We start from the raw sequence: 16,685 nt of genomic DNA, 5'->3' as shown, positions 1-16,685 counted from the left end.
TCCAAGGGAAAGGCTGCTCCCAGATTTACTGATGCCTCACTCCAGGTCCTACTGGATGGGGTGAGGAGGAGGAGGGATATTTTTTATCCAGTGGACGGGAGGAAGTGGCCTGCCTCTGCCACCAAGAAGGCCTGGCTTGAGGTGGCAGAGGAGGTCACCAGCAGCAGCAACGTCTCCCGCACATGAATACAGTGCAAGAAGCGCTTCAATGACCTAACTAGGTCAGCCAAAGTGAGTACACTTACTCGTCATCCTACACTCCGTCTTCCACATCACCGCCCCTACCCCACAACTCATTCTGCACTGCCAACACTACTCTATCACATCACTCCTCACACCCATTCAAACCTCATCCTCAACTTACCTGCACTTACTCACAACTTCCTCACCTCCCAGTACTCATCCCACAACTACCACTCAACCCAATCCTCATACAATGTCATGGCTCTGTCTCATACTCACCCTCTGATGCATCTCTTTCACGGTCGGCCTCACCCAAACTAATGCATTCAGCGGTTGGCCACGTCACCATCCCTCACTCACACCTCTCTACTTTCTCCCCTCATAGGAGAAGAGAGCCCAGAATGAACAGGAGAGGGCGAAGACCGGGGGGGGGTTGCGCAACATCTGGTCGTCCTCACACACGCGGAGCAGGAGGTTCTGGAATGCACCCTCGAGTGCCTGTCCATCAGGGATGCTGAGACTGGCACCCGACAACGTCGGGTGACAGAACTTTAACATTCAGCGCTCACAATAGCAAATGATGTTAACTTGCCTTGCCATCTTCAGCACCTCAACATCTGTCATCACGCTTAATATTGCCTTCTGTTCTCTTACAGGGTCTTCAGCGACCGCCGTGACTTCGGAGGGCAATTCCTCAGAGGACCTGCCGGCCTCTGAGGGGGCTCCGTCACATCTGAGCGAGACATCCACCAGCGCGGGTACACACACCTCGGTGGGTCCCCGTCCTCACTTAGTTGGGGTCGCACATGGTGAGTCACCACACACGTAAGCACGAGTAGACACTGGTGGCAGGGGCAGCTGTGGAGAGTCTGCGTCGGTGGGAGCACTCTTCTCCAGGCTCTGCTCAGCTAGACACAGATGCTGAACCCTTGGGGCCATCCTTTAAAAGGAGAATGATCGAGGGGCAGCGGCACATTTGCGAGGTGCTGGAACAGGTGCCACACGCACTCTCCACAATTGCGCAGAAGATGGAGGAGTCCAACTCCTGCATGAGTGGAATGGTGGCACAGGGACAGGAGGGAATCTCTGAGATACTGTCATAGGGATGTGAGGGCATCTCTGAGATAATTCCAGGTAAGTGTGGGAATGTCTGCGATGGAGGGAAGGCTAGCCTCCATGGAGCTTCAAGCACGGTTCACTGATGAGTCCATTGAGGCCCTGACAACGGCCCTTTGGACTCAGGGTGAATGACATTCTGCCGCCTTAAACAGGCAGGCAGATACTCTTACAAGACTTCACACATGTCCTCCAAACTGTCGTCCAGCAGAGTGGCAGGAGTGGTGTGGCCCTGGCCCAGCGGAGGGAAGATGGGGAAAGGGGACATGGAAGTGGTGACGCCACTCAAAGCGCCCCCATGTCTCACCCATTGCCCCCTCTCAACCAGTACCCCCAACGCTGCCTCCTCTCCAGGTGGTCAAATCTGCCCATGCACAGGTGCAGGTGGAGCAGTCTTTGGAGGGACCCTCACGGGCACCGAAATGCAGAGGGCGTATGCCCAAAGCATCTAATCGGTCAGGGGATGAACAAGAGTAACCTGCCACTACCTCTGCTGCAGCCACAGGGAAGGCACCACATAGGAGTACTCGTAAGCATAAGGCAAAGGTTTTGTGAGCATAAAGGAGATGCACAAGGGTGTTTGACGGTTTGTCATGTTTTTTATTTATATTTGATTTTTGTTAATGGCACATTAAATATTATTATTGTCACCATTACTGCCACATCTTGGCCATTCTTGACTGGCTTGTGTAATAAGTCCCTTTCAAGAGGTTCACCATGAACACCAACACTTGATGCCACCCATTGGGTCACTCTCCAGTGGGTGTATGTGTAGTTGCACGACTATTTTGTGCAGGGGGTGGGGGCTGGTGTGGCCGCTACTCTGTCCAGGTGGTGAGGACTGGACTCTTCACATGGTCTGATGTTAGGAGAACCATTCACATATCAGTGACTCCCTGGCCTCACGAGCAGCCAGGTGAGCTGCTGTTCTGCCCATGGGTTGCTCCTCCTCCTCCTCCTCCTCCTCAATATGGGTGGCAGAAGTGGACGGGGCCTCCTCCAGCTGCACCCCTCTCTGTTGCGCAGGGCGCAACACACGACTATAATGCGTCCCACTGTCTGATGCGTATTAAAGCGCTCCCCCAGAATGATCAAGGCACCTGAAGCACATCGTGAGCAGCCCTATAGCATGCTCAATTGTAGAACTGGTAGCGATGTGGCTGTCGTTATATCGACGCTGTTGGTGGGGTTCCTCAGAGGTGTCATGAGCCACGTGTGCAGGGGCTATCCCTAGTCCCCGAGGAGCCGGCCCTTGCGGGTGTTCGGTGTATGGAAGAGGGGCGGGATGTTGGACTCCCGGAGGATGAAGGAATCGTGGCAGCTGCCAGGGTACCCGGCGCACACGTGAAGGAAGGAATCTCTTGCGGTAGTCACAGATGAGCTATGAGCTGATGGGGTGATAGCCCTTCCTGTTGATGAACAGTCCTGGCTCATGTGAAGGTGCTCGTATTGCTATATGGGTGCAATCGATTACACCCTGCACCCGTGGGAAGCCAGCCACAGCGTGGAATCCCACTGCCCTCTCTGTCTTGCTGAGGTCATCCATGGGGAAGCTAACATAGTGCAAGGCCCTGCGAAACAAGCCGTTGGTGACCTGCCGTATGCATTTGTGTGCAGACGACAGAGACCCCGGCGATGTCCTCAGTGGCACCCTGGAACAATCTGGAGGTGAAGAAGTTGAGGGCAGTGGTGACTTTGACAGCGATAGGTAAGAAGATGCTGCTCGGGCCAGCCGGGAGCAGCTTGGCATGAAGGAGGCTGCAGATGTCCGCGACTACCTGGCGACTGACTCTGAGCCTCCGTTTGCACTGCTCCTCAGAAAGCTGAGCCTCGGTCTGTAGACCCTGTTGCATGGGTAGTGCTTCCTGCGACGTCGCTCTCTCTGTTGTTGCCCTCCATGCTGTTGTGCAGGTGCCTGTGGCGCAGCACTGTGTTGTGGAGCTCCACGTGGTGGAGGTGGACGGCGTGCCTGGCGAGGCTGGTGATGTTGCTCGTCCTCGGATGAAGCGATGAATGCAGCTATGGCGGCCCCCATTCTGACAGTGTGAGTTTGAGGGGGTCCGCAAAGTAGGTAAATGTGTTTGCACAGCAGAGTTTAGGGTTTAAATTAAGAATTTTGAGTGCAAAGACAAAGGTGTTGCAGCCAAAAATTTGTCTGAAGTGACAAGAGTGCCCTGCTGCAATAAAGGAGGTTACCCCCCCACCTGTCAAATAATCCTTTGCATCTCCCACTGGCTGCTGGTTGAAACATGTCTGCTCCAACAGGGAGTGTTTCCCACAGCACGGGAAACACACTGAGGATCTCTCAAAATTGCACCCCTGCCTAAATCTCCACTCAATGAGGTCTATCAAGTACCTCAACTATTTACCTAACTATGTAAAGCAACATCCCACCGGCAGTCCCGCATTCGGGAGCTGCACGCGCACCCGAACGCTTCATTGGGGATCCCGGAAGTCTGCAGGTTGGAGCCGGGCTCCGAACCCGCTCTGGGATTCTGCCATTTTAGGAGCCCCCCGCCCCCAACGCACCCGCTCGGCCATCCGAAAATTGGCCCCAAAGCGTCTGCAAAGGGATACTGATAGGTTAAGTTAATGGGCAAAAATTTGGCAGATGGAGTATAATGTGGGAAAATGTGAAGTCATCCACTTTGGGAGGAAGAATAAAAAAGCAAAATATTATATAAATGGAGAAAGACTACAGAATGCTACGGTATAGAGGGATTTGGGTGTCCTCGTACATGAAACACAAAAAGTTAGCATACAGGTGCAACAAGTAATTGGGAAGGCAAATGGAATATTGGCCTTTATTTCAAGGGGGATGGAGTATAAAAGCAGGGAAGTCTTGCTACAACTGTACAGGGTGCTGATTAAACCACAGCTAGAATACTGCATACAGTTTTGGTCCCCTTATTTAAAGGAAGGATATACTTGCATTGGAGGTAGTTCAGAGATGGTTCACTGGGTTGATTCCGGGTATGGAATGGTTTTCTTATGAGGAAAGATTGAGCAGGTTGGGCCTATACTCACTGGAGTTTAGAAGAATGAGAGGAGATCTTATTGAAACATAAGATTCTGAGGGGGCTTGACAGGGTAAATGCTGAGAGGATGTTTCCCCTCATGGGGGAATCTAGAACTAGGGGGCATAGTCTCAGAATAAGGGGTCGTCCATTTAAGACAGAGATGAGGAGAAATTTCTTCTCTGAGGGTTGTGAACCTTTGGAATTCTTTGCCCCAAAGAGTGGTGGAGACTGAGTCATTGAATATATTCAAGGCTGAGTTAGACAAATTTTTGATCAGCAAGGGAGTCAAAGGATATGGGGAACAGGCGGGAAAGTGGAGTTGAGGCCAGAATCAGATCAGCCATGATCTCACTGACTGACAGAGTAGGCTCGAAGGGTCAAATGGCCTACTCCTGCTCCTATCTCTTATGTTCTTATGCTCTCTGAAGGAAGAAACTTAATAACCACTTGCATTTATATAGTGCCTTTACTGTAGTAAAATGTCTCAAAACGCTTCGTAGAAGTGAGAATTAAACCAAGCATCAGAGAAAAGTAGTGGAGGTAGCTGGAGAGATGGTTGAAGTAGTAGTTTTGGTAGAGGCTTTTGAAGGCGGGGAATAGTAGCAAGCCAGAGGGGTTTAACAGTGTTCCAGAGTATAAGCAAAGACAGCTGATGGCTCTGCAACTGAAGGTGCAATGGAGAAACAAAGAAGGACAGAATTGGAAGAGTGGAGGTTGCAGACTGACATAGGGCTAGAGGAGGTTGCAGAGATATGGTGGGACAAGTTACTGGAGGGATATATAAATGAGGATTTCAAATTCCATGCATTGGGGATGGAGAGAGTGTGAAGATCAGTTAACTCAGGGAAACTAGCAATGATTGCAGTGTAGAGGTTGAATCTGGAGATGACTACGGTGGGAATGCGTGTTTCAACTGCAATGGGGGAGTGAAGCAAGGTTAGAGTTGAGCACTGCTGTGGAGGTAAAAATAAGCATTTTTGGAGATGGAAAGGACATGAGGTTTGAAGCTCAGCTGAGGGTCAAACAGATCTCTTAAGGTTGTACACCATCAGGTGCAACCTGACAAGCAGCCAAGGAGGGAGATAGATCAGGAGCTGCAGTATGGAGTTTTGGGCAAGAAGTCGAAGTTTCTTGGAAAACATTCTGGTTCATCCACAACAAGTCACTTTGGAGCTGAGAATCATGGCAAAGGGGTAGAGCCCTGTTACGCATCTGGAAACCCATTCCATGCTTACTACTGAAGTCACCAAGAGATAGCATGTAGACAAGGAATAGTGGGGGCCAAAGGTTACAATGCAAAGCATGAAGAGAAACCATTGTGGGAGATGTGCTGGCTGCATTAGGTCAGTTAAAGGTGGATCCAAGCGAGGTGCCATGCCACAGAGTTGCACCATGGGGAAGAGATGATGGAGAAGGATGGAATGGTCAATTGTGTCGAATGATGTGAAGAAGTTCAAGGAACTGAGGAATAGCACATTACAGTTACAGTCACAAAGGATGTCATTGGTGACTTTGACCAAGACTGTCTCAGTGGGTCAGAAACCAGAATGAAGGGATTTAAAAAGGGAATAATGGGAAAGGTGGACGTGGATCTTGATAGCAATGGTACATTTAAAAATCTTAGGCAGGGAAAAGAGCTTAAAGATGGGCCAGAAGACGAAGGGGTAGGCTTTTTAAGGAGCAGGATAACGATGGCAGTTTCTGAAGGCAGGAAAGAAGGAGCCACTGATGGTGTCGGTGAGTCAAGGAAAACTCACTATGTTTCCAGGAGTTGGGTTGAGGACATAGGAGGCAAGTCTCAAAACAAGCCCGATAAGGGCTTGTGGGGAGAAAAATGGGAGAGAAGCAGCATAGTGACCTTGGGTCAGGGCTGGGTAAGAAGAGAGCTGCAACCCTCAAAAGTCAATGGAAGGAAAACTACATGTATATCACAGGCATCTGATACACTATTCCCATTTTGCGCCCCGAAGTTAAATTTTACCTAATAACTTCAAAAACATCTTAAAGGAGGTCGTTCTTATGTGATTTTAATCTCAAGAAAACCTGATCACCTGCCAGCCCACTTTAACAATGTGTGGAGGATGCTGAATGAAGAAATGACATTTATACCAACCGTTTTAGCAACAGAAATTATTACAATACTACTCAACAATTCCCAAAGCTTCGCTTTAGATGAGAATTCAATTTGCTCCAGGCTTCTTATACCTAATGGATTGCTTTCCACTTAACAACATATTATAGATGTCAAAAATGTATTTCTCAAAGACCAAATCTGTTGCAGGTAATAAGCTGGGATGCACAAAATGTTCCTTATAACCATAAGTATACACAGAAGGAAAGACTAAACCAGAAGAAATTGAGAAATGAGAAAAATGCTGTTGTCAGAATTATGCACTGATGGAAATAAATTTATAGGATAGATTTTCCAAATTGGCGCTCCCAGTGCAGAGCTTCATATGCCAGAAATGCACATGGGGAAATTGAGCAGAGAGGTCAGCTTACCGTTGTGGATGGAAAAATCCTGTGACCTCAAAGCCCAAATTCCCAATGTGTATTCCCAGCCTGTGAAGCTCCATGTCAAGAGCACAAATGCATAAAATCTATTCTTGTATCTCTTGATTAATTGGCATCTCAGTTACTCATTTTGTGATATGAAATGGGCCTCCTTTGTAATCTCAGATCTTGGTGGGCTAGATTTGTACCATTAGTGAGAGAAGAGCGTACACTCATGGCAAACATATTAGTCAATGTAACAATATAATTATGAACAACTAATAATGCAAAACATTACTGGAATTTTTCAAAATAAAAAAGTAAACATGCAAGAAAACAGCATTTTTATTAAGAATAAGCACATTATGGAAAGGAAAAAAAATCTGATATGGTTACCATTTTAGAATAGTCATGAGCCATACCTACCTTTTCCAGCTGACTATGGACATGCTGGACAATCAGGTCAAGGGCAACAAAATTTTCTCCACCTGACAAGAGAGAGATTCAAATGTGAAAATTTTACAAACATAAGCAGTCAGTGACAGGTCAGCTCATTAAATTTTATTTTTAAGCTACAAAGTTGCAACTAATCTAGTGATCACTACAGCAACCTTTTTGGAACTGAATCAAAAAAATATGGTGCGCAAATATGTTGCAATTTGGTTGATAACAGATGTTCATGAGCCTGGTCTTCCAACGGGTAGATCCAGTTCAACTGTTAGGAATAACAGCAAGATTCTAGAAAAAATTAATTACATGGCTCGTGGATCTTCATTCTTGGAATGATATGCATCCTCTACATGCACACAAAAGTATAGCCTAGCTCGATAAGTATGAAGGAACCCATGTGCTGACTACACAAAAACACATTATTATGATATTGCAGATAGGCGATACCATGTGTGGGGGCTCTTAATGTGGTCCTATCACACTGGCAGCAGGCCAGCTGCATTTTGAACACAAGTAACATGGTGACCTGACTTTACAAGGACAATTAATTTAAATTGTTAGAATATACTCCCTGCACACACTGGCCGAGTGCAGAGTGTATCTAAAGTGTGAGTAGCACTAAGGATTGCTGAGATAGTTTAAGAGTCTCAGACACTTTATGCAAGTAGCCTCATAGGGAGACAAAAGCCCTTCCAGCCTTCAGAAACACTGAAAATCGTTTTTAAGTATTTGGCACCTTTCCAAGGGCAATATGGAGGAGAAGGGAAAGAAATGTCAGTCAAAAAGCAAGAGAAGGCAAACTCATAGAAACACAAATCTGAGTCTAGGCAAGTAGTGGAGTGGTACACAGTCTGATTACTGATAAAGGGGACATACTGTTGTATGAAGTGGATACAAGGAGTGGTTGCCCTGTTTGGCACTATGGGGCATTCTCCTGACAAGGCAGCAGTACACCATGTCTAGCACTGTATACAGTACCTGTAGGATCCAGTAACTGATACAGGAGAAAATAGCACACTTTAAGGAACCTGGTAGGGCAAGATTACCTAACTGTACCATGTACCAGGTAAACAGCCCAAGATTACATACCACAAAATGCTGCCTTCAAACCTAATCCACATTTACTGCTTGCCCAAGCACAGCCTTCACACAACTTTACAGAACTTTCATCGCATCTCATGCATAAATCATACTTTGACAGGGCACACATTTAAATTAGAACTTGCAATTGAAAGTGTTACCACACGCATCTTCCAAGAGTTTCACACTTCATTTCACACATGCTTTTTGTGGTATATATCAATGGTTTAGACTTAAATGCAAGGGGCATAATTAAGAAGTTTGCAGATGATACAAAAATTGGCCGTGTGGTGGATAGTGAGGAAGAAAGTTGTAGACTGCAGGAAGATATCAATGGACTGGTCAGGTGGGCAGAAAAGTGGCAAATAGAACTCAATCCAGAGAAGTGTGAGGTAATGCATTTGGGAAGGGCAAACAAGGCAAGGGAATACATAATAAATGGGAGTATACTGAGTAATGTAGAGGAACAGAGGAACCTTACAGTGCATGTCCACAGATCCCTGAAGGTAGCAGGACAGGTAGATAAGGTGGTTAAGACGACATACGGGATACTTTCCTTTCTTAGCCAAGGCATACAAGAGCAGGGAGATTATGCTAGAATGGTATAAAACACTAGTTAGGCCACAGCTAGAGTCCTGCGTACAGTTCCGGTCACCACATTACAGGAAAGATGTGATTGCACTAGAGAGGGTACAGAGGAGATTTACGAGGATGTTGCCAGGACTGGAGAATTTTAGCTATGGGGAAAGATTGGATAGGCTGGAGTTGTTTTCTTTGGAACAGAGGAGGCTGAGGGGAGATTTAATTGAGGTGTATAAAATTATGAGGGGCCTAGATAGAGTGGATAGGAAGGACCTATTTCCCATAGCAGACAGGTCAATAACCAGGGGGTCATAGATTTAAAGTAATTGGTAAAAGGGTTAGGGAGCTGAGGAGAAATGTTTTCACTCAGAGGGTGGTGGGGGTCTGGAACTCACTGCCTGAAAGGGTAGTAGAGGCAGAAACCCTCATTGCATTTAAAAAGTATTTGGATATGCACTTGAAGTGCTGTAACCTACAAGGCTACGTGGGATTAGGCTGGATGGCTCTTTTTCGGCCAGCACTGACACGGTGGATCGAATGACCTCCTTTTGTGCCGTAAATTTCTACGATTCAATCAAACCATTTCAACACAAACACTGAAGATGGCCTTCAAGTTGGTCGTACAGCAGTCATCAATGACTCTATATACTTTGGGAAATGCACCAGTGTGATTATATTGAGCAGCTGTGCCACACTGTTCAGTGGGAAAATCTGCTTTTTCCCACATCACTTCCTCAAAGAAATTGGGGAAGTTGGCCAGAGAGGATCGCCCCCTTCTGAATCCACATCAGCTACTACTTATTTTGTACAGATAATACTGATGTTTACTCCCAATAATCGATTCCATTATTTTTAGAAGAAATCGAAATGCTTGTGTCTGTTGTTTCACCCTTTTTGAATATGGTCACCATATTGGCCCATTTCGAATCCACTGGAACCTGCCTAGTATTTACTGCCACCTCATAATGGTTGTCAGAATCTCACAAATCGCCTCCCTCGTCTCTCACAGTATTCTGGAATAAATTGCCGTAGGAAGGTGGGCTCGTTAGTCTCTGCTAGCTGTGGAGCTCTGGGGAAAGATTATGACGCTTTTCGATTCTGCCAAAAACAATAACAACTTGCATTTTTATAGCGCCTTTAATGTAGTAAAACATCGCAAGGCGCTTCACAGGACCGATTATCAAACAAAATTTGACACCGAGCCACATAAGGAGGCATTAGGACTGGTAACCAAAAGCTTGGTCAAAGAGGTAGGTTTTAAGGAACGTCTTAAAGGAGAGAGGGGTAGTGAGGGGAGCAGTTTGGGGAGGGAATTCCAGAACTTAGGGCCTAGACAGATGAAGGCAAGGCTGTCAATGCAGGAGCAATTAAAATCAGGGATGCGCAGGAGGCAAGAATTGGAGGAGCGTAGAGATCTCAGAGGGTTGTAGGGCTGGAGAGAGTTGCAGAGACAGGCAGAAGCGAGGCCATGGAAGGATTTGAAGACGAGGGTGAGAATTTTAAAATTAAGGCATTCCCGGACCAGGAGCCAATGTAGGTCAGCGAGCACAGGAGTGATGGGTGAACGGGACTTGGTGCGAGTTATGATATGGGCAGCAGAGTTTTGGATGAGCTCAAGTTTATGGAGGGTGAAGATGGGACGCCAGTCAAGACAGCATTGGAATAGTCGAGTCTAGGAGATAGCAAAGGCATGGATGAGGGTTTCAGCAGCAGATGAGTTGAGGCAGGGGCGGAGACGGGCAAGGTTACGGAGGTGGAAGTAGGCGGTCTTGGTGAAGGAGCAGATATGTGGTCGGAAGCTCATCTCAGGGTCAAACAGGATGCTAAGGTTGCGAATGGTCTGGTTCAGCCAAATCATTAAATTAAGCTGATTTTAACAGCCAGGCCTCGTTATATGATTGGTGGGCTCGCTGGCTGATTGTGACGGCAGCAGGCTGCCAGCTCCATTGTACCATGCGAGTTTTAGCAGCACTAACGAGTTAGGATATTTAAAGGGAAAATGCATCTCTAAAGGGAGCTTGCATTCACTGAGTTCATAATTCTTTTCATCTATCACTGGAGGTGGAGAGGCGGGCAGCTTATCAGAGCAGAGTGACTGCTCGACTTGTACCCCTTCATGAACCACAAGTAATTACAGCTTCAGTCAACTGCAAAACCTCAACCACTATAGATAAGCCTTTCATGTGCAAATGACCAGCCTCTGATTGGCAGCCTAACTCTGTTCTGGTTAGAATTGCGTCAAGGTCCTACTTGCATCATAGAACCCTGATTTGCACAAGAGTCGTGAGGCTCCCGCCTGCTTGTAGTGGGAGCCTCGGCCACCTGGAAAGTCCGGTTGGTTAAAGTGGCGCCAGACAGGAGTGGAACGGGATCAGAACGACAAGTACACTCACCCGATTTTAACCCCTCGCATGTCCCATTCCCACCAGGCAGCGTGGGTTAAAATTCTCCCCAGGGAGTCAAATCAGTCATCCAGTATACCCAGTGATTTCCCAGTATATTGTCTGGGCAAATTTGCCAGCTTCTCTGTGTCATCAGAGGAAGCGTTATTGAGAATACAAACAGTGCAGACAGGGATCATGCCCTGCATGTAGATGTGGGTTATCCACCCCCACAACAGAGGGTTTGGAGTACAATGCTGGACTTGTTCTGAGGTACTTTTTCAAAATTATCATTTGCAAGGTCATCCAATGTCCCTTAGGAAAATACCTTTTGTTTTGATTATCCTTATGGGATGATAATGGTCACCGGGTACCCTTTGGACTACCATCAAGGCTGTTTCAGGGAGAAAGACCAAGGCATATCGGGACCGTCAACATGAAATGTCCCTGAGAGTACAGTGTTATTGGATAGATATTATACCTATATGGATGAGTAACTGTGTTTTCGTTTTGTTTTATACAGAATTCAGTAGCATTAAGTGCCAATGACACCTCAGTGCTAACATTTGGTATTGGTTTGTACCAATGATCTCGCAGCACTGTATGGGTGTAACAGGATGTAATTTGGTGTATCCCCGCTGCTGACTGAAATGACCCCTGATGTACATTTAACAATAAAGAAAGAAGACTTACATTTATATAGCGCCTTTCACAATCTCAGGACGACCCAAAGCGCTTTACAGCCAATGAAGTATTTTTGAAGTGTAGTCACTGTTGTAATGTAGGAAACGCAGCAGCCAATTTGCACACAGCAAGGTTCCACAAACAGCAATGTAATAATGACCTGATCCTCTGTTTTTAGTGATGTTGGTTGAGGGATAACCAACATCACTAAAAATGTGATGATCAGGTAGAACTTCCCTGCTCTTCTTCGAAATAAGTGCCGTGGGATATTTTACGTCCACATGAAAGGGCAGATGGGGCTCGGTTTAACGTTTCATCTGAAAGGCAGCACCTCAGACAGTGCAGTACTCCCTCAGTACTGCACTGGAGTGTCAGCCTAGATTCTGTGCTCAAGTCCCTACAGTAGGACTTGAACCCACAACCTTCTTACTTAGAGGAGAAAGTGCTTCCCACTGAGCCATGGCTGACGCCCAACTGGGTGGGCATGTCTGGATTTCTTAGACTACTGTGCTTTATCTTGCTCTGAATAATGCAGGAAACAGGGTGCAGCCATTCCTTATAAGTGTGTTCTGAAAAATTTGTTATGTCACAGTATTATATTTAGCTGGTAATCATTTTAGGCAATGATCACGAGGGTCAGCAATTACGGATGTACTATTTCATTTGTACAGTACATAAAGCCTTTGGCAGATATTAGAGCATACATGCTAATCCAACTATCAAAACACTGTTTCCAAAGCAGGACATATTTTGCACAAGACACTGCCAAAGGGAGAACTAGTGCACACCAAACCCCAACTGGGGCACCCTCCCAGTGCTGAGTGTAAAATTTGAATAGCTGCCTTAGCTCTTGTACACCAATGCTTTTGCTCATTTTTTGTGCTTTATTTGCACTCTATGGCCATCGAATTGATGGTGTTAACATACAACCCATAGACAATAGATTTTTTTTTGTATGCTTGTCCTAAAAGATAGCATATTTCCTGGAGGTTTGTCTTCCAGTATCAGCACCATGAAACTCCTGAGTAATCCAAAAAGAAAATGCAACAACCAGATAGAATGTTTTGATACTCAATTCCTAAAGAAAGCTTGGCAACAGAAATCTGACACGAGGAACAAAGAAACTTTAGGTGGGGGGGAAAATGAACTAGCACAGTGGCTTATACTAGGGCTTTATGTGATACAGGAGTAAAAGACCACTTGCAGTACTACCTGTCTACAAGGCCACTTTCTGTGCTTGCCCAGTGCATGCTTTTTCTAGAATCAATCAAGCTAGTCCATACTCCACCAGTGTGTGAAAGGTGCAGAAAGGAGGTCAGTCGTGAAACTTTTACAGATTTATTAAATATAGCTTAATAAGTATTTACACTAACTAAGAAACTACTCTAGTGATTCTCTTATCAACTTGCCCAGAAAGATCAGTTGCTGACGTAGTGCCACATAGATTCAGACTGGGATCATGATCTTCATTTCTAAATGAACTCTCCAAGATTTTAGGGTATTATATCATTTCTAGTGTCAATGGGCACTTGGTAAAGAAATGGAGTGTAAAGAGGAGGTCAAAGGGTAACTACCTGACACTTAAAAATACTGTAAATTCTGCTGTACTCTCTATTGGTCAACTTTAAAATAGACAACAATGTAACTGTCAGCTGTAGTGCAAGGGACAGTGGGGAAGGCAGACAATTTTTCTCTTTTGAAAGCTTGTTTGATTTTATGAGTTTTGTAAACAATTTTACAACACCAAGTTATAGTCCAGCAATTTTATTTTAAATTCACAAGCTTTCGGAGGCTTCCTCCTTCGTCAGGTGAACGATGTGAAAATGAAATCCTCGAAATGAAATCGCATTTATAATTCACAGAACAATTTTATGAGGTCAAAGATGGGTCCCTCCTGTCTCCTATGAAGTATCAAGAATAAAGTCAGTTTCTCTTGTAGCCTTGAAGGAGATTTTCCATCGCTAACAATCTTCCAACACAATGTTACCCTAAGGAGAAGTTGTATACACTACAACTAGCATAATACTCTGAAAAGTCACTGGGTTAAAGCTTCCTGCCAACTGCGAAAGCAGCACTGTGGAGATAGTAACAATTGATCCCTCTTTTGGGACAAAAGAACTGACCCAGAAATGCTTAAACAAAGCTGAAAGGAATTCTCTGTTTTTAACTTCAAGACCACTAATTTATGGTGAATGAATAAAGTCAAATTCTATTTTTGTAACATGGAATTGTGTGATTTTTTAATAGTGCTTTGGAGATCACAGTCCACAATTTTGCCCATGCATCACCAAAGTAGTAGTTACTATGACAGGGTAGATCCATTATCAGTGGCATCCCCAATAACCAGAAGCAGGCAAGTCATCACAGAAAAACTAACTTAACAAAAGGTCTCCATGCAGATGTTTGATTGCCCCTGAAGTTGAAGGTGGTCCATTTGCCAGATGTCATCAGTTTTTAATTTTATGACCCAGAGTTCACACATGTCATGGTTAAAATTCTGATCTGTTCTCTACTCCCTTTCCCTGATCCCCAATTATAACTTACATATGTAGAGCACACTAACTTTAAAGAAAAGATAAACACTACGTAAAAGAAACCAGGTAGATTTTTAAAATTCTTATATTTTTCAGTTCAGCCATTTAAACAACTAAAGCCCAGATAATTGTAAAGGCGATTCTTACCTCGAGGAACTACAATGTCTGACAGCTGTACGGTCGGCTCTATGTACTGCTCAAAGGCAGGTTTGACAAACTTGTTGTACTGTTTGATGACACCAACAATATCACGACCCCTCTCAGATATATCTCTCTTTAAGCGTCGGACAAGTCTTATGTCAGAGTCAGTATCCACAAAAACTTTCATATCCAAAAGCTAGACAAAGACAAAAATTTAAATATATAATTCAAAAAGAAGTTCCATCATTCTAAACAAGTGAAAAAAAGTCATACGTTTTATTTTACATTACCACTATTATTGTTTCTACTGACACAGACACCGCCTACTTTTTCTCCTGCTGCCGTCTCCGACTTGAATTCCCTTTGAAAGAGCCCATGGTTACCTTCTATGTCCCTCAGTAAAACGTCCCAAGGCGCTTAAGATGTTAAAGGCGCTATTCTGATAGACCCATTGTATCATTTGTCATGGCCTTAGGAGCAGCAACACCAATCTCCCCATCCTCCACTCTTGTCGACCTCTCTGCCCTACCCCAAGTTCCTCCCCGAGATACCTCCCTTTTGTTCTCCCATAGCCTCTACATTGTGATTACCCATCATCGGCGATTTCAATTTTCACCTCAGCTCCGCTTGGCCACTCATTTGAATTCACTGCCCTCTGGTCCTATCTAAACCTCTCTCACCATATGAACTCTACTATCCATATTTACAGCCATCCTTTTGACCTCACAATCAATCAGACACTCTCTACTCTTGTGGTTCCGATCACTGACAAGGCTATTTTTTTTTATTCGTTCATGGGATGTGGGCGTCGCTGGCAAGGCTAGCATTCATTGCCTATCCCTAATTGCCCTCGAGAAGGTGGTGGTGCCTTCTTGAACCGCTGCAGTCTGTGTGGTGAAGGTTCTCCCACAGTGCTGTTAGGTAGGGAGTTACAGAGTTTTGACCCAGTGACGATGAAGGAACGGCGATATATTTCCAAGTCGGGATGGTTTGTGACTTGGAGGGGAACATGCAGGTGGTGGTGTTCCCATGTGCCTGCTACCCTTGTCTTTCTAGGTGGTAGAGGTCGCGGGTTTGGTAGGTGCTGTCGAAGAAGCCTTGGCGAGTTGCTGCAGTGCATCCTGCAAATGGTACACACTGCAGCCACGTGCACCAGTGGTGAAAGGATTGAATGTTTAGGGTGGTGGATGGGGTGCCAATCAAGCGGGCTGCTTTGTCCTGGATGTTGTCGAGCTTCTTGAGTGTTGCTGGAGCTGCACTCATCCAGGCAAGTGGAGAGCATTCCATCACACTCCTGACTTGTGCCTTGTAGATGGTGGAAAGGCTTTGGGGAATCAGGAGGTGAGTCACTCGCCGCAGAATACCCAGCCTCTGACCTGCTCTTGTAGCCACAGTATTTATGTGGCTAGTCCAGTTAAGTTTCTGGTCAATGGTGACCCCCAGGATGTTGATGGTGGGGGATTCAGCCATGGTAATGCTGTTGAATGTCAAGGGGAAGTGGTTAGACTCTCTCTTGTTGGAGATAGTCATTGCCTGGAACTTGTCTGGCGCGAATGTTACTTGCCACTTATCAGCCCAAGCCTGGATGTTGTCCAGGTCTTGCTGCATGCGGGCACGGACTGCTTCATTAACTGAGGGATTGCAAATGGAACTGAACATTGTGCAATCATCAGCGAACATCCCCATTTCTGACCTTATGATGGAGGGAAGGTCATTGATGAAGCAGCTGAAGATGGTTGGGTCTAGGAGACTGCCCTGAGGAACCCCTGCAGCAATGACCTGGGGCTGAGATGATTGGCCTCCAACAACCACTACCATCTTCCTTTGTGTTAGGTATGACTCCAGCCACTGAACAATTTTCCCTCTGATTCCCATTGACTTCAATTTTACTAGGGCTCCTTGGTGCCACATTCGGTCAAATGCTGCCTTGATGTCAAGGGCAGTCACTCTCACCTCACCTCTGGAATTCAGCTCTTTTGTCCATGTTTGGACCGAGGCTGGAATGAGGTCTGGAGCAGAGT

General features: G+C 45.7%; 1 protein-coding gene across 3 annotated transcripts in view; it reads right to left on the bottom strand.

Annotated features, from left to right (window-relative positions):
• si:ch211-243j20.2 (uridine-cytidine kinase-like 1) overlaps nucleotides 1-16,685 on the bottom strand; it is a 102,194-nt gene that overhangs the window by 48,450 nt on the left and 37,059 nt on the right. For all 3 annotated transcript variants that reach the window (XM_067984441.1, XM_067984440.1, XM_067984442.1), the window contains exons 6-7: nucleotides 14,671-14,860; nucleotides 7,239-7,300 (exon numbers count right to left, since the gene is read on the bottom strand). In XM_067984441.1, coding sequence (XP_067840542.1) covers nucleotides 7,239-7,300; nucleotides 14,671-14,860 — 252 coding nt within the window. The remainder of the gene's footprint in view (nucleotides 1-7,238; nucleotides 7,301-14,670; nucleotides 14,861-16,685) is intronic.

Source organism: Heptranchias perlo, chromosome 5, assembly GCF_035084215.1.
Source record: "Heptranchias perlo isolate sHepPer1 chromosome 5, sHepPer1.hap1, whole genome shotgun sequence".
In the NCBI taxonomy this organism is placed as follows: Eukaryota; Metazoa; Chordata; class Chondrichthyes; order Hexanchiformes; family Hexanchidae; genus Heptranchias; species Heptranchias perlo.
This window is presented reverse-complemented; position numbering and strand designations above follow the sequence as displayed.